This window comes from Sarcophilus harrisii, chromosome 4, assembly GCF_902635505.1.
Source record: "Sarcophilus harrisii chromosome 4, mSarHar1.11, whole genome shotgun sequence".
NCBI classification, from domain to species: domain Eukaryota; kingdom Metazoa; phylum Chordata; class Mammalia; order Dasyuromorphia; family Dasyuridae; genus Sarcophilus; species Sarcophilus harrisii.
The window spans coordinates 439,414,679-439,437,382 of NC_045429.1; the positions used below are offsets into that span (position 1 = coordinate 439,414,679).

The 22,704-nt window shown below is 58.9% G+C and overlaps 2 protein-coding genes across 2 annotated transcripts; one reads left to right on the plus strand and one right to left on the minus strand.

Moving 5' to 3' along the window:
* Window positions 1–41: 41 nt before the first annotated feature.
* MNT (MAX network transcriptional repressor) lies at window positions 42–19,278 on the minus strand. The gene is made up of 6 exons (XM_031967805.1): window positions 19,013–19,278; window positions 12,785–13,361; window positions 12,185–12,226; window positions 11,895–12,006; window positions 4,011–4,203; window positions 42–3,897 (listed from the first exon to the last, which is right to left on the minus strand). The coding sequence occupies exons 1-6, from the start codon at window positions 19,083–19,085 to the stop codon at window positions 3,218–3,220; spliced, it is 1,677 nt and encodes a 558-aa protein (XP_031823665.1). The 5' UTR covers window positions 19,086–19,278; the 3' UTR covers window positions 42–3,217.
* Window positions 19,279–19,450: 172 nt separating this feature from the next.
* On the plus strand, window positions 19,451–22,409 carry LOC116423464 (protein transport protein sec31-like). Its single transcript, XM_031967810.1, has 2 exons — window positions 19,451–20,173; window positions 20,941–22,409. Exons 1-2 carry the CDS (start codon window positions 19,806–19,808, stop codon window positions 21,257–21,259), a joined length of 687 nt encoding a protein of 228 aa, XP_031823670.1. The 5' UTR covers window positions 19,451–19,805; the 3' UTR covers window positions 21,260–22,409.
* Window positions 22,410–22,704: the final 295 nt, after the last annotated feature.

Here is a 22,704-nt window from a genome sequence, read left to right on the forward strand (position 1 = left end):
CCCCCCCCCACAAAGAAACGAGGTGTCTGCAAGCCCCCGACTCACATTTCAGTGCAGGTTTATTTGTTTCAATGTTTTATTCCAGGCAAGTGCTTTTACATGGAGAATATTCATGTCCCGATACCTAAAGTCTTAGAGCGTGAACAGCCACTAGAATACAGCTCAATAGTAAAAATACAATATGTACAAAATTAGGGTTTTTGTAGGGTTTTTTTTTTTTTTTTTTTCACACAGCAGATGTATCCAAACACATAAAAATCTCTACAGTCCGGGGTCTTGAGGCTTCAGATTTCCGGAAACAGAGACAGCAACTGAGTCCTCACTGTAAACAAGGGCCACCTCCCTGAGGAGGGCCGGGGGCTCATCCTGGAGAGGGCAGGGCCCAAGTGCGGCCCCCACAGCACCCCACTGTGCTCACCCCGCCCACCTGAGGACCCGAGCCCTTCGAGGTAAAGACTCCCAGCCAGCGAGTCACTTAGAGAACATAAAAAAATAAAATAAGCATGAGAGGTAAGATGTGTGAGTGGCTGTGGGTGTGTATGTGTGTGTGTGTCCCAAGTTAGGAGGTTTGGGGAGAGAGGCAGGGCTCGGTATCCCGAGGGCGGGGAGGGCCGGGGCTGGGCCTGGTCCCGGCGGCTGCTGAAGGAGGCGCTCCCCAGGAGGAGGCTGGGACGCAGAGGGACAGCGGCCCCCAATGTTACAGCATCATGGCGGTCACCAGAGAACAAGACAGCACAACAGCAACGCCCAAGGAGCCACTCTAGACACAGCACGACAGACCCCCTCCCCCTGTCCCAGGTGCCTTGGGGGTTGGATGAGGTATCGGGGCAGTCCCCAGAGAGTGGGGGGAGGCACAATTTCGATTCCACTCTTGTCTGGCCACGGAGGAGGATGAAGGGAGAGGAAGGTGGGAGTGGGAGGGGAGCACAAGGGAGAGGAGGGGAGGGGAGGAAAGCAAAGAGGAGAGGGGAGGGATGGGAAGACGACAAGGACAGGACTGACAGCAGATCATTCTCTCCACACAGCCACCTGGGCCTCCACACCCTGCCCCGCCCCACCCCAAGGCGGATCCGGGTGGACCAAGTAGAGCTTATGGCTCCGTGATGTGGACAGGAGGCCAGGAGGGGATGGCTGCAGCTGGAGGAGGAAGTGGAGGGTGACTAATGGCTGGTGTTAGCATGTAGGTCAGCCCTTCTCGCCAGGCCGGGGACCCAAGGGAATGACCTGCCCGGGACAGCTCCCCAAAGGGAAATCCACAAAGCAGAAGGAACCCCGACGCCCCAAACCTCCCAGCACAAACTGGAAGGGGGTTTGGAGGCAAGGCCGGGTTTAGTTCCAGGCAGAATCCACTCTAGGCTCTAAGGTTTCCCGCGGCCCCTCTGCTGGCCCGACAGCCAGGCCGGCCCACCCAGCCCACCCAGCCCACCCGGCCTCCACACCGGCACTGCGGACATAACATAGGAATCTGGGAGCTTCAGGCGCCCCCGGCCTCCTCACGGTGCTCCTCCTCCTCCTCCTCCCCAGGACAGCTTCAACTTGGTCCCAAACACTCCTGGAAAGCCCAGGGCCCGACTCCACCGTCAGGATACTTGCCAAACAGCCCCCATGAAGGCAACGAGTACATGTGTCTATATATGAATATATATGTGCCTAAATGGGTATCTGAGTGTACATGTACGCGCATGTGTTTTACACAAGGTCACTTGTAATAACTATGTGAAAAGAGAGGAGAAACCAAGCTGTCCCCAAAGGCAGACTCACTAGTAGGGAGGGCCCGGGGAGCAGGCCCCTCCTCCCGGCCTAAGCCCCCTCCTCTGGGAGCCAGGGTTGGGGGGACAAGGCCCGAGTACGGGCGTCTCTTTCCCTTTCCCCGCTGGGGGAATGCCTGAGAGCCACCCTCAGGGAGAAACTGAGGCAGGATGCTAAGGGGGCTGTTCCCCAGGCTCAGTCCAAAGCATCAAAGGTAAACCAGAGAGGGGCAAGAGGGCCGGGGAGGAGCAGGAGGAGAGGCCGGGGACCAGGCCAGCACGCCAGTTTCTGAGGGGATCCCTGGGCCTTCTGGGCCCAGAAGGAAGCTCGGCCTGGGCAGAGCTGGCAGCAGGGGCAGGGGCAGGGGCGTCACTGCAGCCTCAGCTCCCGTCGGCCACAATCTTCTGGCCGCGGGGCCGGGGACGAGGCCAGTCCTCAAGCTCGGAGCGGGGGAAGGGCAGGGCACTAAGAGACACACACGCACACGGACTGAGCATGCAGATACACACATGCACACACGTCCACCAGTTACAAGTCCACAGAGCTGAGCAGAGGGAAGGCTGGAGGTGCTTGGGGGCTTTGGAGCCGCTCCCCTCGCAGCCGGGGACCTAGAGCCCCCGAGGAGAGAGAGAGAAGGGGCCAGGGCCGGGCCCACTGGAACCACACGGGTCCCTCTGGCGTTCTAGGCTCTTCCACCAAAGCCGATGTCAGGGGTTGGGGGTGGGGAGAAGAAGAGATCAGCAACAAAGCCCCACGGGAATCCTCCTGGTTTCGCTTTCATTTGGTTTATTATTAGTAGAGAATTGTCTTAAATAGTTCCTACTGTAACAAATCACAGTGACCTCAGATGGATCGATCAGACTGTAGTGTGGGCTGAGGAAAAGAGGGGGCACCCTCGGACGGCGGGGCCCCCCCGGCTCCTCCGCGCCTCTGGCCCACCGAGCCACCTGCTTCCCGCCCCCCCGTGTTCGGGCAGCCCCCACCCCGGCCCGGCTCGAGAACCCCTGGGGTTCGGGGGAGGGTCCCCAGAGCTCAGCCACCTCACCCTACAGAGCAATAGCAGCATCAGCAGCACACGAGGTGGGGAGGAGGAGGAGGGAGGGACGAGGGACGAAAACCAAGAACATCACATCCACAGCTCACTGATTACACGGGAAAGGGAGGCGAGGCGGGGACAGACCGGGACGAGAACGGAAATCGAGGCAGCCACCAGAGCCACGGGGACCACGCTCACCAAAGTGTCTCTGGAGTTTTTTCTCAAGTCCAAAGGCGGCAGGCCCAGGCCGGGGCCCCCGGGCCCTCCTGGCCCAGCTGGGAGCGGGAGCCTCGTCGGCGCCCTTCTCTTCTCCCGCTGGGCTCAGTCTCTGCCCCCCCGGCCCTTCCCCTGAGGGCGGGGAAGGGGGCTGGGCTGGAATGTGTGGAGCTGCTTGGTGGGAAGGGTGCCAGGGACCTCCGAGCGACGCCCCCTTCAGGCCAGCTTCAGGGTGCTGACGGGGAAGGATGGCATGGTGACCATGGTCACCGGGTTCAGGACCGTCTGGCCCACCAGCTGGGGGTGGTGGACCACCTGGGCCCCCACAGCCGGCTTGGCCATGACCGTGGCTGGCGGCCCCAGCCCGCCCGTGCCATTGACTTGCTGGTGGGAAAGGGTGTGGGCGATGTGGCTCACGGCCACCGGCTGTGGGTACAGGGGCAGCTGGGAGCCCAGATGGGCCACGTGGTTGAGGGCGGCGGGGTGGACAGTGATGTGGCCGATGGGGGGCGTGGCAGGTGCCAGCTGCACGGGGCTGGGGGCCGAAGGGGCGATGTGGGCGATGTGCTTGCCCCCCGGGCCCTGAAGCACGTGGTTCACAGTCTGGATGACTGAGGCGTGGGTGGTGGCCGTGTGAGCGATGACCGTCGAGCCCCCTCCCGCCGTGGCCACGAGGTGGGCGGGGGCCGACACCAGGGTCTGGGCCGCAGCTGCTGGAGGGGGGGGCTTCTGCTGCAGAGCCGCGGGGTGGGAGTGAGGGGCCGTGGCAGCCGGGGCCGCGCTCGGGGGCAGGGTGGCCGGCTTCAGCAGCTCGGCTTGTGGCCGCTGGCTCAGCTTGGGTAGCCCCAAGGCTGACCGGTCATCCTCCATGTCTTCATCCATGTTGTCCTCGCCTTCTGTTGGGGGGAGGAAGGGAAGAGGGTCAGAGGCAGCCAGAAGGCCAAAGCTTCCCCGGGGGTTGGGGAGTTGGGGGGGGAGGGGGCTCTGGACCCCGGGCGGGTCAGGGTACCTGAGGCAGTGGAAGTGGAGGCCTGGTCGTCCTCGGGCTGCCCCGCCTGCCGCAGCACCCGCTCCATCTCCAGCGCGTCCATCCACTGGCTCAGCTCATGCTTCAGCTCCGTCAGCTGCTGCTGCGTGGCGATCTTCTCCCGGGCCAGCCGCTCCATCTCGTGCTCATACTCTTTCTCTTTCCGCTTCAGCGTCTGAGGGACAAGGGGTGGGGGCCCAGGGGAGTCAAGGCCGGTGCCCGAGTGGACAATCGCCCGCCCAGAGAGCCGGCGTAGCCCAACAGCCGGGCTGGGGGGGGAGGGAGCCCTAGACACGAAACCCAACACTCCCACTGTGAGCCCAACCTCAGCCTCTATGGGCCCAAGCCTGGGGTTGGTGTGGATGGGCACTCAGCGCTGCCCGCTTCTGGAAAGGGAGCCCCAGTTCCATCTCAATAGGGGCAAGGGTGGCCCTTCTGCCTCCTCCCAATTCCAGAGCTAATGTTTCCCCAAGATCTGCATCATCTCTCCTGCCCACAAGGAGCTTCCATTCTCTCATTCAGATCTGAATCTCTCTGACTGCCCAGCCCAGGCCTTATGCCCAGCAGTTTAGTCCTTTCCTGGCCGCTCTCAACCTCTGACCTCCTGTCCCCTTTCACCATGCCCATGGAGGGCAGCCCCTCACTCCCCAGGGTTGGGGAACAATGCCATCTCATAATCTATCTTTTCTCTTCCTGCTCCCCAGCTGGGTTGAGAGCCCAGGGGCCCGGCAATCCTGCTACACCTCTCCCAGCTCAGAGTTCCTGTTCACCATCTCTGCTCCCCTTGAGCCTCCAATCTCACTGCCCAATTCGCCCTGACCCCCTACCTTACTCTTGATCTGCCCTTTGTAACTCCAAGCCTTCTACTTGGGTTGGAATTCTTTCCCAGTTCCCCATCCTGGAGCATCTCCATCTTTCCCTCCACCAGCTCCCTGCCCGTCAAACATGCCCCAGTATTTTCCATCACAAACCCTTCCCCTCCACGCTGCCCTGGCCACACTTCTGCAAGGGGGGAGTCTATCCCTGTCCCAAGCCCTTCCTTTCCTCCCCATTCTCCCTGAAGGCCCTCGGAGGGGTCACCAAGGACAGCTCCAAAGGCCTTCTGGGATCCATTCCGCTGCCCGGTGTCCCCTCTGCAGGTTCCTTTTGCTCATCTTGCCTCTCTTCACAGCTGAACAAATCCTGGCCTCTTGCTTTTCTCACTCCAAATGTACTCTTAAAAACCTCATTTGTTCCTGTAGCTTCAACTACAGGTGACCTCCTGTTATCTTCAGCATTTTTATTTGGAGGTTGCACCCCCCAATCATTCCCTCAGACTGGCTTTTCTCCCTAACTTCCCTATTTCTGCTAAAGAGCCCAGAAAACTCCCAGTGATCTAGGCTTTCATTTTTTTTCCCCTTCCTTCTAAAATCAGCTAGGAAAGCTTAATTATTCCCTTAAAATAGCTTTTAAAGAACACAAACAGAACGAATAAAACAAAACTGAGTGCTGTGTAATTATAGTCACCACATTTGGCCCTAGAAGAGAGTTGGAGAAAACGTACTTCCCTCCCTGCGCGGCACAGGTGGGAGACAGAATATCACACACAGTCATGTGGTGGTTAGTTTTGCGAAACTCTTTTTTCTTTCTTCATCTTTGTTGCATGAGATAAGGCAAGCTGGATGGGGGAAGGGTGTGAATGTGTTCAGAAATTAATGTATATAGCCATCTTTGAAAAAAAAAGATCCTTATCCCTTCACATCTGGATTACTGCTACAAATAGCCAACTAATCTGCTGGCCTCACGTTTCCAGAGACACCACGGGAAAAGAACCACGGCCAAGTCTCTGTTCCAAACTTTGTGACTTTGAGTGAGCCAGTTCATCCCTCCCAGCCACAGCTTCCTCATCTTGAGTTCAAGTTCAATGCTTCCAACGACTGCTGCAAAACTTGCACACTTCTGTAGACCATTTCATAAACTGCTGCGGCCAAAACCAATTGCACACGTGTACACACGTGTACACACACACACACGCACACACACGGCCAACAGCCGGGGCAGAGCTCCTTCCAATCTCGGCCAGGCTGGCCTGACTTCTCGCAAGGAGCTCTCAGAGCCTGGGTCTCACTGGCACAGTCCCCAAGGAGCCAGGGACCTCACAGACCTATTTCCGTGGAATGAGAAAGCACCAGAGAAAGGCTGACACTCAGGTCCTACATGCATCTGCATCAAGTGTACAAAAACAACAATCAGGGGAACTATTTTTGCATCCCCCAAGTCCACTTTCCTGCCCTACAGGAATGCCAGTGGGAGCACTAATCAGGCTGGCGGGCCCTACCAGGCCGAAAAGCCTTCAGGTCACGCATAGGCAGCACATCTGATGTCTGCAAACCAACCGAGCAAAGTTCAGAGCAGCTCAGCACAAGGCTGCTCATTTCTGCTTAAATACCGGATCAACCCTTCAACCAAGACACCCCCTGAAACCAACACACCAGCTTGCCCTCAACCCTGGTTCTTTTTCTCTTCTATTTCTATCAACGAACCCACTAAGTCCCCCGATAATTTTTTAAAATCACAGCTACCTTTGAGTAACACCTGCTGAGTGAGTCCACAAGGGGAGGATGCACTCTGAGAGAATCACCAGGTCCTAAAGGAGTTCAAAGTTCCTTTAAGCTCTCTTCTGCAGGTTGTACCAAGTCCAGCAGTTTCTCTCCCTCATCCTGGAGCTTCTTCCACTCACTCTTGCAGCACCTCCCCCTCCCCTGCTCCAGCAGAGCCACTGGCCACCCAGATCAGCATCTGACTCCCACCCTTCTCTCCAAACCTCACCCAATTTAAGTATCATCTTCTCTATGAAACCTTCCTTAAGCATCCTGGGCTACGCCAATGTCATCTCCAAACTGTTACAACCTGTATATCACATTAAGGAAATTAACTCATTGATAAAAAAAGTTTTTTGCATTTCTGTAAGAGTTCGTGATGGTTTACAAAGCAATTTCCTTGCAAACCTTTTGTGGATAAGTAGGGTATAATTCCCAGTTTATTTATTTATGGATAAAAATTCAACATCAGAAAAGGAATGACTTGCTTCTAATCCCAAGCATCAGATTCCTGACTCCAAGAGCTGGGAGGGTCTTTGGGTACCACATCCTTCAGCCCTTTTACTTTGGAGATGAAGAAACTGAGCCCAGGTGGGCCCTGAAGCAGTAATAATTTCCACCTCGAAACCTCGAATTCCCAAATACGACTCTACTTATTACAAAATTTCCACTGCCACATGTGATATCCGCAGAGGAATGGCAAGTCCCCAGAGCTCTGGGGCTAGAAGGGGATCTTGGAGGACATGGTAGCCACCCTCAGATCACTAGGCCAGCGTGTTTGAAGTGGTCCAGAATCGAAGGGCCAGTCGATCAGTGCCTCACACCAGCTCCCTTCTTTTACACGAAGGGACACAGTACACAATCGGAACACAATCAAAAGGGACGCGAGAAGACATTTCGATGGCCCAGATTGGTCCAGAAAAAGAAGTGACCAAGAGTGCACATTTCACCCTTGTTAGCAGAGGTCGGGGATGATGGATGTGAAGCTCACACAAAGGCTAGTTTTGCTTAACTTTGACAAGGGAGGGTCTACTACAAATTTGTGTTACCTTTCCTCAAGTGGGCCCTCTGAAACAAGGCAATCCTTTCCCTCCATGCAGATTCTTTGTCCCACATCACAAGAGTGCCCATTCCAAAGCTTCTGTCATACCGAGATGCAGCAACTTGAGAGTGAATGGGGCCCGGAAGGGAAGTCAGAAGATGGGGTGGATACCTGTGGTCATTGTTTGCCTCAGGGTCCTCATGTGTAAATGAGAGGACTGGACTGTATGGCTTTTAAAGTTGCTCCTCCTCCTAGATCTGTGACCCAAGGCCAGTCACCCAGAGCAGAAATCCAGGTCATCACCTCCTGTTCTGTTCCCCCTTGACTCCAGCCTCTAATTTAGACATGCTCCTGTTACTGATCAAATCCTCCTGTCTTTTCCAGTAGATGGTGCCTCTGCCTAGCCTTCAGTCTAGTGGTCCTCACAGGTCCTTCTCTGCTGTCCACACACTCCCCATCCTCAGGAAACCCTTAACAGATGCTAACATGCTCATCAACTGCTACCTTGTGTCCCTCCTCCAGCGCTCCCCAGACACAATCTTCTCCCTCTCAGCTGGGTGTCATGGTCCTGTCTGTGCTTTGTACTGAGCAAACGCTCAGTGAGGCTTCATTCATTCATTCGATGCTGCTTTTTGAATCCCTGGTTTCCTTCCAGCCACACTTTCTGATGCCCCAGCCTGAAGCTGACTTTGCATCTGGGCGCACATGTTGTTTCCTCTGACAGAATAAGGCAGAAAGCATCTGAGTCCCCCCCAGAGTTTGGAGTATTAAGACTTGGGTTCACATGAAGCCCTTGTCATACATGTGTGGCCCTGGACAATGACCCGGGGGCCCTGGAGCAGAGGCTCTGAAGCCTCTTCCTGCTCGTGATCTCGGGTCCGAGTCATCCACCTGCCTCCTTTTCACCACCATGCCGCTTTTGTCTGCGCGCTCCCTTCCCGAGACAGGTAAAGGCCAGAGCTTCTGGAGGCTCGGGAGTCGGTTTCGGGGCAGGTTCGCGCGCGGGAGCCACAGTGCACAGAGCGCCAGACCTGGCAGCACAAGACACGAGTTCAAATCCACCTCGGGAGCTTCCTTACTGTCCGGATCATTTAACTTGTCTGCCTCAGTCTCGTCTGCAAAATGAGGGCCTTACTAAGAGCCCTGGTTCCCTTCCGGGTTTGCAAAGCGTTTCGCAATCCTTAAAGCCCCAAATGCCACCAGCCACACTCCTGACCACCGTTGCCGGGGATAGGCGGAGGCCACGCCTCCACACTGGGCTCACCGAGTCCCGCCCAACGCCTCCCGCGGACCAGCCCGGGCCCGCCCCCGCCCCCGCCCCCGCCCCGTGGTTCCCAGAGGCTCCAGAGGAGCTCAGCAGCACGGACCCGAGGCCTTGGTTCCGGCCCCACGGGGCGTTTTCTGCCCGTTTTCTACCCTCGGAGGCGCCCGACTTAACACATCGCTCCTAGTCCGAGGCCGCCGCTTTCCCAGCAGGGGGCCCGCGGGCAACAACAGGCCTGGCCTCCGGAGCTCCGGCCCCGCCCTCCTTCCCAGGCCGCCGCCGGCCGGGCCTCGCTCCTAGTCACGGTCAATTTCAATCACGTTTCCCCCCACCTCCAACTCATCTCCGCCCCGCCCCCGTCTGCCCCCTCCTCCTGCCAGTGCAGCGAGCACGCGCGCTCCCACGCGGAGCTTAGCTCTGCTGCGTCACGTCACCAGGACCGGTCCGTTTGCTGCCCCACCCCCACCCTGCACCCAAGGCCGGCTCATTCCCACCCAGCCAATCGACGACCTCGGCTCCGCCCCCTGCCCGTGCCGGGAAGAAGCTGGGACAAGAGCCAGCCCGCCCGCCCCTTCCCCCACCCCACCGGAAAGGACGCCGGGAGATAGAGGGAGTGGGGGTGGGGTGGGGGTAAAGGAGGGGTCGGAGGAGCGTCCTCGGGGCCTCAGCTCTGAGAAGAATAATTTTAAAAATCCAGCTCGGCCCAGTGACATCAGAACACAGACCCGCGGCCGAAAGCAGTCTTAAACTAACGGCCATCCTGGGGTGGGGCTGGTCGCCAAACAGGCAGAATGACGTCAAGCCCTGACTCTTTCCCCTCCAGACGAGCGAACCCCCTCTAGGCCGCCAGTCACAGGGGAGCAGGCTCCGCCCCCGCCTGGCGTGGGTGGTGGTGGTGGGGCCGGGAGAGACCTGGGCTCCTCCCTGGCCGGGCAGGCTCCGTGACTGGGCTTCGCCTCGGGCGCGCGCCTCCCGCTCTCTGCCTTCGCTCCGGGAGCGCGTGCACACCTGCGGGACCCCGACGGTTTCCAGGGAGACAGAAACTCGCGGCTGCCATGGCAACCGTCTTATCTGGCGAGTCTGGCCGCGCGAGCGCCCCCGCCCCCACCCCACTGCGGAGGAGACGCGGCGCGCGGGCGATGCGAGGGGGGTTCCTCTCGGGCGGAAGGAGTTATTTTTAAAGGGCGAAGAGTGACAGACACCGCAGCCAAGGCGGGGAGACCCTAGCTCGGGAGCTAACCCAAGTTCGAATCGCAACTCGGACTCTTCTGGGCTCAGACGGTTCGCCGCCCTGGGCCCCAAGTTCCTGAGCTCGGGGAGGAAGGGGCTGTTCCAGAAAGTGGTTTCGGAGCCCAATGGACCTATTTTAGAGGTCGGCCGGCCAGGCCATACCCCCGTTTCTAAGTGAGGAAACGGGCCCGGTGGCAAGAAGCTCACCCACCCAAGCTAGCTAATAACCTCCCCCCCCCCCCCCATTCGAACCCCGGGGCCTCCAAATCCAGCCTTTAAAGCGTTCACAAAGATAAACCTAAAAGTATTAATCCGCCCTTCTCACCACCCACCACCTGCCCCAAGGGGTGGGAACTGTCCGGGAGTCACAACACACTGCCCGGTGCTGGGCAGGGCTTGAGGTGCAGCTTGGCCCAGAGATCGCTGACGCAATCGGGGTGGACTCCAGCAGTTTGACCTTAATCCCCTGGGTACAAGGGATGGGAAAGGAACGGGGCGCCGGAGAAACCTACAACTCTCTACGGCTCCACTCGTACCCTAACCCAAATAGATCTGCCTTATAAAGCAGCGGGATCTTGCCCAGCCCCCGACCCTCTTCGCGTCCCGCGGCAAAATCCAGCTAGGAAAAAACCGCCAGACAGATGGGGGGAGGGGGGTTCTCAGGCCTGAAGTGAGGTAAGAGATAGTCAATGGCCTATTTAAATTCTGAATCTGGCCCACAGAGTAACTCGTTTGTGTATTGCTTTAAGGTCTGAAAATAGAAGTGCTTTCCTCCCAACCACCCTCTCAAGCATGGAGAATCATTGATTTGGAGCTGGAAAGCACCTTAGCATCTCAACCCGCCCATTTTATAGATGCAGGGAAAGGCCCGGGGTTGTGACTTGCCAATGTCACTCCAGCAATAAACAACGCCGCATCCCAATTAAGCACAGGGCTTTGGGGCTCTGCCAGGTAAAGGGCCTCACGCAAAACAGCTGGCAAATGTGCTAGGGGAGATGCGAACCGGGTCCCGAACCCAAATCCGGGCTTTTTCCTACAAGCCCTAGCAGCTCCTGCCCCAAAACCTCTGCCCCACCTTCCCACCCACCACTTTTCTTTTACAATTAAGAGGGTGCTCCCACTTCCGGGGGGCTTTCTAGGGCTAACCCCTGGAGTCTTCTCCCGTCCGGGTCTCGCCTTCCCCTTGCCTTCCTACTCCCTCCCCTCCCTTCCCTTCCCCCAGCCCCGGCGGCGGCGGCGGCTGCGGTTGCAGCTGCACACGCAGCGAGCCTCGGCTGGCTGGCTGCTCCAGTCCCTCCCCCTCCTCCTGCCTTCCCTTCCCCCGGCAGGGAGGGAGCCCCGCTGACGTCAGCGCTAGCCCGGGCCATGTGCTCACTGCCCGCGTGGAGGAGGGAGGGGGAGCGGAGGAGGAAGGAGGGGGAAGCGGGAGCTGGCGCTGAAGCCGGAGCCCGAGGGGAGGGAGAGGAAGCTGCTCGAGCAGCCGCAGCAGCGCCGCCTTCGGAATAGGCCAGGCCGGCTCTGCCAGCCCGCCTTTAACCCTCCCGCCCGGGCCCCGCTTCCCTACACCCCTCCCCCTTCCGGGCCTCCCCCGAGCCGTCTCCCCACCTCAAACACTCGCAGGCTGCCCAGCCGCCAATTACGGCGGGGCACCAGGCTGGCACAAACCCGCCCGGCCGCGCTTCCCCGATACCTGGCAGGCCCACAATAGACACAACCGGCCCTCCCTCGGGCCTGCCCCCAAGGCTGCGTACCTGAATGTATCTCAGGGCGCTGCGGAGGACACTTAGATTGGAGGTTTTCTTGTCATCCACATTGGGGATGTTGCGTTTCAGAGTCTCAAAGCATTCCTTCAGATGGGCCCGCCTAGGGAAAGGGGGGGAAGAAGAGGATGCAGCCCGTCAGCGGGAGGCCTGGCGGGGCTGTAGGTTGGGGAGAACAGTAAGGGCCATCAGGCCACAGATTGGGGGGGTGGGGGTGGGGGCAGACTGGGAATCCAGGAAAAGCTTGGGGAGGGGGAGAGCACATACATACACACACACACCTGTTCTTCTCCAGTTTGTTGTGGACTTCCCTGGTCCCGATCCTGCAACCCAGACAGAGGGTGGGGGTGAGGGGTGCAGGCTGGCTTTCCAGGCCTGACCCTGCACACCTCCAAGTGTGAAAGGAGGCCTGAACTCAGAGGGTCCTGGGAAGGCGCCATAGCCGATTCTTCTTCCAGCCTAGTGCCCCTTGATGGCCTCCCAGAACCCTCCTGGCCGCTCTGCTGCTCCCCAACTCCTAACCACCCCCACCCCCAAGACCCTGTGAGGTCTGTCTTCAGGACAGTTTGTACTGACAAGTGTGGATTTTCTATTGCATCCAATTAAGATCAAACCTCATGAAGGGCAGAAATTGTGGGGTGGTGTTTCTTTTTGGTCTTTAATACCCAACATTTATTAAGCCCAATAAATGTCTGAATTAAAACGGGTGATGGATGGAGACTGAAGGCAGGGTTTTTTGGGAGGTGAAAATAATCATCTTGACCCTGCAGAGCCAAGAACAAGGGTGAGGCTGCCCAGAATTCTAGGTCAGCAGGAGACCAGTGGGAGAATTGTCCCCACGCCCTCTTCCCAGTCAGGGGCCCAGAGGCCCCCTCACTCACCCCCCGGGCCGCTTCTTCTGTTCGATGGGCTTCACCTCCTCAGCCGGCGCCAACTTCAGAGCTGCAAGTGTTGGTGGTGGAGGTGGCTGTGGGGGTGGCAGCTGGGGCTGAATGGGCTGCTGGACCACATGGTGCTGGGCGATGGTCAGGATGGGTGTGGGGAAGGGCTGCAGGGGTTTGGGGCTGCCTGTGGGTGCGGCGGTGCCCTTCGAGTCCGGCAGGAGTGGGGTGGCAGTGGCTGGTGGCCTGGGGAGTGGGGGGATGGGGTCCTTGATACTGAGTCCAGGTGCACTGACCAAGGCTGGCTGTCGTGGGGCTAGGGTTAGCGGCTGGGCAGGGGGCAGTGGGAGAGGGGGAGGGGGAGGCATCGGCTGTGGGGAGCCTGTCACCACAGGGATGGGGATGACAGTCACTGGGGTGGCCAGAGGGGGTGGAGGTGCAGGTGGTGGAGCTGGAGGGGACAAGGGAAGTGGGGGGGCCTCAATCCGGGGTTCTTCAGGGGGCAGCATATGATTAACCCGCGTGGTGCTGGCCTTCTGCTCCTGCTCCCGCTCCAGCCGAAGTTTCTCATGTTCCTCTGCATGGGTAAGAGAGAATAAAGACCAGGCAAGCTCGATTTGATGCCAGGGTCCAGGGTAAGCCACCTACCAACTTCCTGGGGCCCAGCTGACCTTCTCCAGGAGATGGGGCAAAGGTGCAGCTCGGGGGTCCCGGGAGATTGAGGGAAAAGACCAAGCACCTATATGTGCCAGGCACTGCGCTATAACACTTTACTAACATCAGCTCATTTGCTCCTCTCAACCTGCCACACACAAGGAAACTGAGGCAAACAAAGGGGAAGGCCAGGTCCTGGGCCCTGTGCGATGGCCTTGATCCAACCAGTCAGGTTTGTGTAAGGGCCACAAAAGCTTCTTCCTCACACACCTGGAGGCCCGTGGGCTGCATCTCCCCAAGGTCTACCCTGGTTCCAGCTTCCCCAGGACCAGAGAAGGGACCCGAGTCACAGCTCCCTCCCTTCCTCCATTTACAAATAGGGAAGATGAAGCACGAGCTTAGAAGTGCCCCAACAGCTCCCAGAGTGTCTCCTCTTCTGGGAAGCCCTCCTTGATCCTCCCTACCCAGATAAGACGGGGCTACATCTGGTATGCTCTGTCTATCCTTTTGTTGCCTCCAGGCTGTCCCCCCACTTAATGCCAAGGGATCGAATGATTAGAAGCCTGGTTTCTGACAGTCCGGTGTCCTTTCCACAAGGCCGAACCGTCTCCTACAGAGGTAGCAGAACATTATTAACATCGATGGAGCATTTCCATATCCTTCTTCATGTGATCCTCTGATCAAATGACATGACCAGAACCTGGGCTACAGTGATAAAAAAGTGCCACTGTTATGACTGTCTCAACTACCCCTTGAGGGAGGCAGAGGGATTCAGAGAGTGACTTGTCCAGGGTCACACAGGCAGGAAAGAAGGGACAAAGGCAGGTCTGGGAAGTCAAGCCTCCCTAGCTGGAGTTCTTGGCCCCAGGAGCAGATCTCAAAGAAGCAAGGAATGAATCTCTACCCTCCCAGGGACTAATGCTCCTGTAGAACCAGCAGCAGCTCCCAGGGGTGAATGGAAAGAATCATGAGACCTGCTGCACTTGTTTTTTGTTTTTTTCCTCCTCTGGGAGTGTGGGTCCAGCAAAAGGTGAGAATATGCCAGGCTGGCTAAACCTTGAGAGCTGGAGGAAGAAGAGCAGGGCAGCCCAGTGAACCTAGGCAGCTCCCACCCAAAAGGGCAGCATCAGAAACCAGACACACATCCTGTCTGCCAAGCCCTGCCCTAAGTCCGAGGGCTGGGAGAGGAGAGGCCCAAGGTGGTCTGCCTGCCCTTTTCCCCTTTCTACCTCTCTTCTGGCTCTGGGCCCGATTACCAGGAAACCCTGAGTGCCCAGGAAACCCAGGGCTGGGGGTGATGATAGGGCTGTGGGAGGAGCTGACTAGCCCCACAGGCCATTTGCATGTGTGCTGAGATCTGCCTGGACCATGTCACCCCAGGGAGGCAGGCTCAGAGGCGGGGCCCAGGAACACCAACACGGGAGGGGGGGGGAGAACTGCTCTGGAACTGCCTTCTGGCTACAGGGGCCCCCTGGCCAATCAGAGACCCTAGGCTACCAGGTTCAATTCCCCCACCTCCTTCTGGGAGAAGGAAAGGGAGGGGGAAAGGTTCTTAACTGGAAGGCGTTCAGTGGCTTCCCAACAGGACTCGCTCTTTGATAAGATATTTGTGTGTGTGTGCTCCTCCCTTCCAAAGAACAGCTCTGTACAGCACCACCACACTGGGGGCGTGGGGGAAGAGGAGGAAAGCAGGCAGGAAAAGGAGAAGGGCTGGGCCTTGCTGGTGCCCAAACACACACACCCCTTTATACCTAGCCCTCTTCCACCTTCTGCCTCAGTTTCCTGCCTCCTCCAAACAACCATTCTCATTGATCACCTTGGCTAACTCAGGATCATTCCCTCTCTCACTTCAAAGCCAAGAGGAAGGACCTGGCCTGGTCTGGGAGAAGGGGCAGGGTTTGCCAGAGGCCCAGGGACTCTCCAATCTGTCTACTGTGTCTTCCCTTAGCTCAACACAGGCTCCTTCCTGGTTCCTCAAAAATGGCGATTTGGACAGGCTCAGGACTTGCCTCAAGGATCTGGAGCTACAGGCAAAAGAGGGATGGGCTGTGCCTCCAGGCCCCCTTGAATGATCCTCCCCAGCCTCAAGTCCTGGGACCACAAAGACCCAAAGGTGATCCTTGCCCTAAAGGGGGGGGGGCCTAGTCAAAGGAGAGAGGCCCTGCAAATGTGTGCACAGGCCAGGGCAGCACCGGGGTACGGAGGATGATTTCTGGGGACCCTGCACGATCACGCTCCCCCTGGGTGACCAGCTCAGAAGTGCCTCTCATTCATTCCTGCCCCTGCCCCCTGGAATGTCAGGATCACGCTAAGCCCAGGAGAAAGCTGGGCTTAAACACTGGCCATCCTCCCTCCCTCCAGAGTACGCACGTACGTGTGTGCATACATACATACACACACACACACACACACACACACACACACACACACACACACTCTCACTCTCTGTCCTGTACCTGTACAAGCCCCTCCTATCTCCCAACCACCCGTGGCTGCCTCAGTTCAGGCAGCACCAGGCCTCTCCACTCCAGGGTTCTGAAAGATGGTGTTGGGGCAGCAGCAGGTGACTAGATCTTCCTAAAAGCTTGGGAGGGATTTCCCATAGTTTAACTACTCCAAGCTCCTTTTGTTACTGATGAAACAGTAGAGATATTAAGAGACTTCCACAGGGCTTCGAGCCTAGTAAGTGAATGAGATGAGTCTTTTGGACTCCAAAGTCCAACCTCCAGCCTCCCAAGTGTCTCCCCAGAAGGGGAGGAAGAGAAGCCTCATGGGACCTGGTGGGTACTGCTGCAGAGTCAGGCTTTGGGAGAGATTGAGTGGGACAACCTAACATGGAAACTCTAAGATCAGTAAAGCAATATGGTAGAGGAGAGGGAGCCATCAGACCTTAGCCACGGGCCCAAAGTAACCTCCCATCTCCCAGAAGCACTGGGAGGGCAAATGGAGATGACAGAACCGTGGAAAGCACCTGGCAAAGGAAAGACCTGGATCCAGGAGAGCAGTGGGGATGATTGTGGAAGAGGGGGCAGCAGCCTTGTCCCTGTACAGGGTTAATAGGCTTATACTTCAGGCCTTAACTTCCAGCTATGCCTTAGCCCTGGACTGTAAGCTCCCAGAGAGTAGGCAAGGTATCTTAATTAAACTGTGCTGCCCCCAGAGACTGAACACATCAGATACTTCAAAGATACTGAATTAATTCTCTGGTTGCTCTTTAATCCCAAGTGGAGGCATAGAGTATTCAGAGGCCAAAGGAATGCCCCTGGGATTAGGCCAGAGCCAGAGCCAGATTTCCTTCCTCCAGGAGTCACCTCTCTTTCAGCTGACTCTGGAGACTGTCTTCTCTACTACCTTCCAGAGTGGGGAATGCTAGTGAGACAGATTCGGAGTGGACCCAGGGGCGGAAGCATCCCAAGGTTCCCCTCGCTTTTCCAGAGAAAGGGCCCCGAGGCAAGGCCTTCAGCTCCCCACAGGCCTCCTGGATCTCTCTTCTTGGTATTGTTCCCCCTGAGTGTCTGTGCCCAGCACAGGTGAGGACAGTACTGAGAAAGCATTCTGCAGGGAAAGCAGCGGCCTGCTCTCTCCTCCCCCCCTTCCCTCTTAAGCTGCATCCGAGGGTGGCTGGCTTCAGAAAGCTGCACACAGCACAGACGGCCTTACAAAAACAGAGGGGCTGGGGGAAGGGGCGATCCAAGGGGGCCCCCTGGGAAAACGGGGCTGCCCCAGCACTAAGGCCCTGTGCTGGGCCCTGAGAGGCCGGAGAACTGGGCGCAAGAGGGACGGGGGATGTGCAGGGCAGGGAGGGAGGTCCCCCCAATTCCCTCCTGATCCGAGATCCCAGACCCCGGGATTTTCTGTCAGGGAGGCCTTCTGACCTTGAGAGGCCAGCCCCCTCCCACCTACCTTTCCCTCTCTGCCCCAGGAGAGGTACCCACCCAGCTCCGAGATTCTGGAATGCACGCGCCCCGTGCGCGCCCCCTCGAACACACACGTGCGCGCGCTACAGGCGCGGCCTCCAACACACACGCACACACACCACTTACAACCTCCAGCATGACTCATCACTGAAGCAACAATAGACACGGAGGGAAAGGAAGGGAGCGCTGGAGCGCAAGATTTCTTTCTTTCCTTTTTTTTTTTTTTTTTTTTTGCTGGGGAGGGGGAGGGGCGGGGAGGGGGCGGGGGCGGGGAAAGCTAACTCAGGTCCTGCACGCACGCACGCACGCATTTCGAAAGCTGGATGGAGGCTGGAGAATAAATGTCCTTCTGCCCAGAAAGGAGAGATTCCACAGGGAAACAAACCTTCCTCCCTCTTCCCCAAAAGAAAGCCTAAGGGTCGGGGACGAGGCTCTGAGGCTGGGGCCTAGGAGCCGGGGGACCGAACGTTAAAAGGGTCCCCCCCTCCGGGTGCCAAAGAAATGCTCCACCCCCACTGGCCTCGCTAGTCCTAGGCAGGGGCCCTGCCCCCGCGGGCAGGGAGACGAAGGGTCTCCACGTCTTGCTACGTAGCCCCCGAGTCCCGGGGTTTCCTTCAAACACCCCCCAAGGTAAATGCAGGAAACCCGGAGGGAGGGGGAAGAGGCCAGGAAGGGTCAGGTCACTTCCCTCCTCCAGGCTCTCTCGGGGTGCCGCCCCGGGCCCAGTCCGCTAGGGCTGGGCCCCCTCCTCAGCTCCGCCTCTTGCCCCGCCCCTCCTCGCCCGCTCCGGGAACCTGGGTCTGCGGGGAAGTAGCAGCGGCCCAGTCCCCAGCGGGAGTGTCCCCGGTGCACGTGTTCGGGGGCGGAGCGCGTCCACGTCATCAGCCCCGAGTAACCAACAAGCTGGGAACACAGACGCACGCAACATTCCAGGCGAGAGCGAGTTTGGAACGCGCAGACCCTCCACATTCCACCCCGCAGGGGAGGGGGTTCGCGGCCGCGGGGAGGGGCTGTGGGGGAAGGGCTTGCCCGGCGCCACGGGTGACCCTCCGGGGTCCGGATCGTCCGCGGACCCCCCAAATCCACCCCAGTCCAGCTCGGGGGGCGGGGTCAGGCGGGGCCGGCCCAGGATCATATGACAAGCGATGTCATTTCATTCTGCAAAGGCCGCCCCCGCCCCCAGCCGCGCGCAGCCCAGCCGGGGGGCCCCCACGGCCTGGGAAGCAGGGAGCCTCTCGGCGTAGAGTAATCCCTACCCCCACCCGTGTACTCTACACACGCACACTCGTGTGCGCGCATCGCCCCGCATCCCCTCCCGATAATACCACACGCCCCGACGCGCGCTCCGGGCATGCACGCCCTGCTCCATCACCCCCACCCCGCGCCGACCCCTAGCAGCCCCCAAACCCGTCTGGTGACAGCCAAAGGCTCCCGCCCCCCAGGACCAAGCCCCCTCCCCTCAGTCCCCGGCCGGGCAAAGGGCGCCCCAAAGGGTGGGGGCTGCGGGGAGAAGCGGCGGGCGGAGCTGAGGCCCCCGGCAGAATGCTAATGACTCCTGGAGCTGGCACCGCGAGCGCGCGGCGCGGCCTCGCCCCCGCCCCCCGCGCCCCAGCCGGGGTCCCCCCCGCGCCCCCGGGGCCCAGCCCGGCCCGCTCACCACGTGCTCTCTGTTGTTGCTGCGCTTGCCATTCCAGGAAGCGGGCCGCCTCCAGAAGCGTCTCAATGCTCATCTCTCGGGCGGCGGGGGCGCGCCGCGGGGCAGGCGGGCGGGCTGGCCTCGGGGGGCTGCGGCCGGCCGGGCGGACGAGCCTCGGGGGCACTCCGCTGGGGGATCTCGGGAAAGATGCTCCCCGAAAACGGCCCCCAAAAACGGGAGTTGCAAAAAAATAAAAATGGACAAAATGCTTGGGTGCAGCCCCAAAACCCCCCCCCAGGCGGCACCACCTCCCGCCCGCCCCTCCCGCCCGCCCCTCCCGCCCGGTGCCTCCCGCCCCGCGGCCCCCGCGAGTCCCGCCGACAAGAAAGGGCTTTGCAACAAGATGGCGAGGAGGCACCGACACACAACAAGGGGAAGCAGCCGCGCTGCCCCCGGCCGCCGCCCCCGCTACTACACCGGGGCCGCCGCCAAAGCCCGGACCGGAGCCCCGCCCGCCCAGGCTCAGGAGCGGCGCTTCGCGCTGGGCGGAGCCCCACGGAACAAGCCCCGCCTGCCGACGGACGAGCGACCGCGTGGACACGTGGCTGGGGGCGGGGCTGGACTTGGCTAGGGCGGCCCCGGCATCCGCGCTCCACTTCCGCCTCCTAGCGCAGCCCCCTTCTTCGGCCCGGCCCGGCGTGCACCTCGGGGCCTAGGACCCAGCCAGTTGGCGTTTGCAAGGGGAGCCGCTCCGGGTCCCGCCTCGGATAGGAAGGTTGAGGGCTGACGCTCACGCGAGCGCCATGTGGGTCCTATGAAGGAAGAGAAACCGGAGGAAGAAGAGGAAGAAGACCTAAAATCCCTCAAGAGCCGCGCCCCCCCCTCCAACCAGCACGTGGCTCCACTCCCTTCGCCCCCCAAGTCTTTTGCAATTCCCGCGGTGCCCCGCCCCTGGGCGGAACCTGCAGGAGGAAGCTCCGGGAGAGAAGGCGGGGAAGAATGGAGCAGCGATCCTCTCCCAGATTTTGCAGCCGATCCTCCCCCCGCAGTGCGTTCGCATTTCATTAGTAGACGTCACCGGGCCTCGGGCCAATGGGCGGGCAGGACAACACGGCATGGAGCAGCTCCACATGGACACCCCGCACCGTCGGCCGCCCGTTTAAAGGGCCAGTGCCAACCAGAGTAAATTGAACTCCCGAGGTGGGGGGGAGGGGAGGCCGTGGGATTGTAGAGAAGGAACTAGGAGAGTAGGGTCTCACCGTTTCCTGGCATCCTGCCATTCCCTCGAGAAAGCGAGGACCGCCCCCCACCTCCCACCGCCCGCGTTAACCCTCGTTCTTCCCGGGCCATCGGAGCCCCAGGAATCCCCAGTGTTCCCTTTGCCCACGTGCGGCTGCTTGGAGGCAGGGGGGAATCTCCACGACCCTAGCCAGAGGCCATCTCCTATTGGGGACAAGCTGGGGTAGGGAGCAGGGGAAGGGGGAGTCCACAGCCCGGGGTGGGGGCAGGGGGCGTGGCCAGCCAAAGGAACAACAACGTGGAGGGCGGAAGCCCTGCCCTCCTGGGCCCCTCGGGCCACTGGCAGAGGCCGCGGGGTGGGGCGCGAAGGGGTGAAGGCCCGGCTCCTCTCTTAACCCCGCCCTAAGCGCCCACCCAGACTCCTGGCGCCCGGAGTGACCGAGCCCTGCTGGCAACCGGCCCATGGATTACGGAAGGGCCCCAACGGAGGGCGGGCCCACTTGTGAACCCGCGCCACTCGGATGGAGCATTTGGCTCAGGCTCTGTCTCTACGCTCTGACATCGGGGCCCGTCTCCTGCTGCCCTCGGCAAAAATAACTAGCCGTAGAGAGGGCAGGGACCGATGGGGCACAGAGGGCTGGGGTGTGCAGAGCCCCTTGTGTGCATGCCCGCCGCCAACGTCGAGTCACTTCAGGCCTTCCAAACTGCAGGTCGACGAGCGGCTGCGGGCTCCCCGTGATCGCACCCTGTTCCCCGGTGTCTCCTCCAGAGCTGCGGGCAAAGGACAGCTCAGGACCGATCAGCGCCCCAATCCCAAACTGCACCCCCTTTGGCCATCCATTCAGTGCGGGTGTCCGAACGCCTAAGACCCGGTACCAGGAACAGCTCCCGGTCTGGGAGGAGATCGCCCCCCCCCCCCAAACCCAAAAAGCAGGCCACATGACCGCCGAAAGAACTGGGCAAGCCAGTCCCGGGCCCGTCCCCAACCGCTGGGCCCGCAGCTGCTTGGGGGAAGAGGCAGAGTTTTAGATCCAGAATCTCGGCGGTCAGCTCCCCTAAGGCAGGGGCTGTGTGGCCTTCCTCTTGTGTACACACACACACACAAAGACACTCTCTCTCTCTTCTCCCCTCCCCCAAAGGCACACCTAATGCTCCCAGACTCGGCCGGGCCAAGGTACTGTTCTCTGAGCTCCTTTCCTCCTCTTATCCAACTCCCTGGTGGAGGTGAAAGTCCAGTGAGCCAGGCAGTTTGCCCCCCTAACTTGAATACAAATGTAATGCGTTTCTGATGCTGTCACAGACTAAACTATAATCGCCACAGTTCTTGTATCTTTAAGATTCTCAAATTGCTCTCCTTACATTGAAACTGGAGGGTTAATTCAAGTATTATATCCAGTTATAGAAGTAAACTGAAAATCGTGGTCATCCATGAAAAAAGCTCGAGTCCGAATCTGAGTCTCTTTCACACTCTGTTGTCTCATCATTGCAGCTACAGGATTCTGATTAACTTGGGTAGAAATGACATCTTAAGTGGTTGGATGGTCATTCTCGGAGGGGAGAGTCTCCCTCTCCCTGAGAGGGGCAGTCCCATATCACTGACACCTCTTCTCCTAAAATGAGCCCCCTGCAGTTTGCCTGGAGAGCAGGACTTGGCACATCCTGAAGCCTCAGAGGACATTTTATGATTCTGGACACCAAGGCTGTGGGCAGCAGGAAAAGAAAAGGGGTAAGGGAGATCCTTAGAAAATGCCGTGGTTCAAAACAGAATGCTCCACAGAAGTGACCCGAGGCTTAGTTCTGCTTGGGACCCGTGTGCTGCCTTCAACCTAGAGGCCACAGGCAGTGCTTTCCAGCCTGCTCCTTGGAGGGGCACAAGATCACATGCTGAACCTGGCCTCTGCTCGCTCCCTCTCACAGGCGAGGCAGGCTGAGAATCCCACCCAGCAAGAACACATTTTTGGACTTTACTTTGGGGAACTTCCCCATTTTGCCCCAGGAAACTGAAGTTCTGGTCACTAAGTGGTTTCTCCCGTCACGCAGCTCATGTCGGCAGGGGGGATCTGCTGGCCAAACAACTTCTCAAGAGATACCACCAAAAATAAAGTAGGATTCTGAGCTGATCTCAAAAGTGAGGTCAAAAGAGGATTTGGCTTCTCTCTTGCCTCCAGTAACCCATCTGCTTCTGGGCTTAAAAGAAACGATTGCTATTTAAAACAAACAGCCTTATTGGGTTCACATGATCATCTGTTTATTTGGGTCATATGGGGACAATAAACCTGGCATCATTAGGCAAGAGAGTTTAGTAAGGTTTCAGATCTGCTGCTGACCTGCAAAAAGCATCTAAGGGGTCCCCTACTCCCAGGGCAACATCTCTGCTCTCACTGTGGAGGGGAGAGCAGGCTCATGAGGCAATATGCAGTCAGTGTTTACTCGGCCCCGTTGCAGTTACTGGAAGAAGAGGAAGAGGTCAATCT

Coding starts and splice junctions, on each gene's coding strand:
- MNT (XM_031967805.1), bottom strand. CDS start 19,085: ATGAGCATTGAGACGCTTCTGGAGGCGGCCCGCTTCCTGGAATGGCAA. Junction 4,204..11,894: donor GCGCCCTGAGATACATTCAG/GTACGCAGCCTT, acceptor CTTGTCCCTCAG/ACGCTGAAGCGGAAAGAGAA. Junction 3,898..4,010: donor CTCCACTTCCACTGCCTCAG/GTACCCTGACCC, acceptor TCCCCCCAACAG/AAGGCGAGGACAACATGGAT.
- LOC116423464 (XM_031967810.1), top strand. CDS start 19,806: ATGAAGGAAGAGAAACCGGAGGAAGAAGAGGAAGAAGACCTAAAATCC. Junction 20,174..20,940: donor AAGGGCCAGTGCCAACCAGA/GTAAATTGAACT, acceptor TCCAAACTGCAG/GTCGACGAGCGGCTGCGGGC.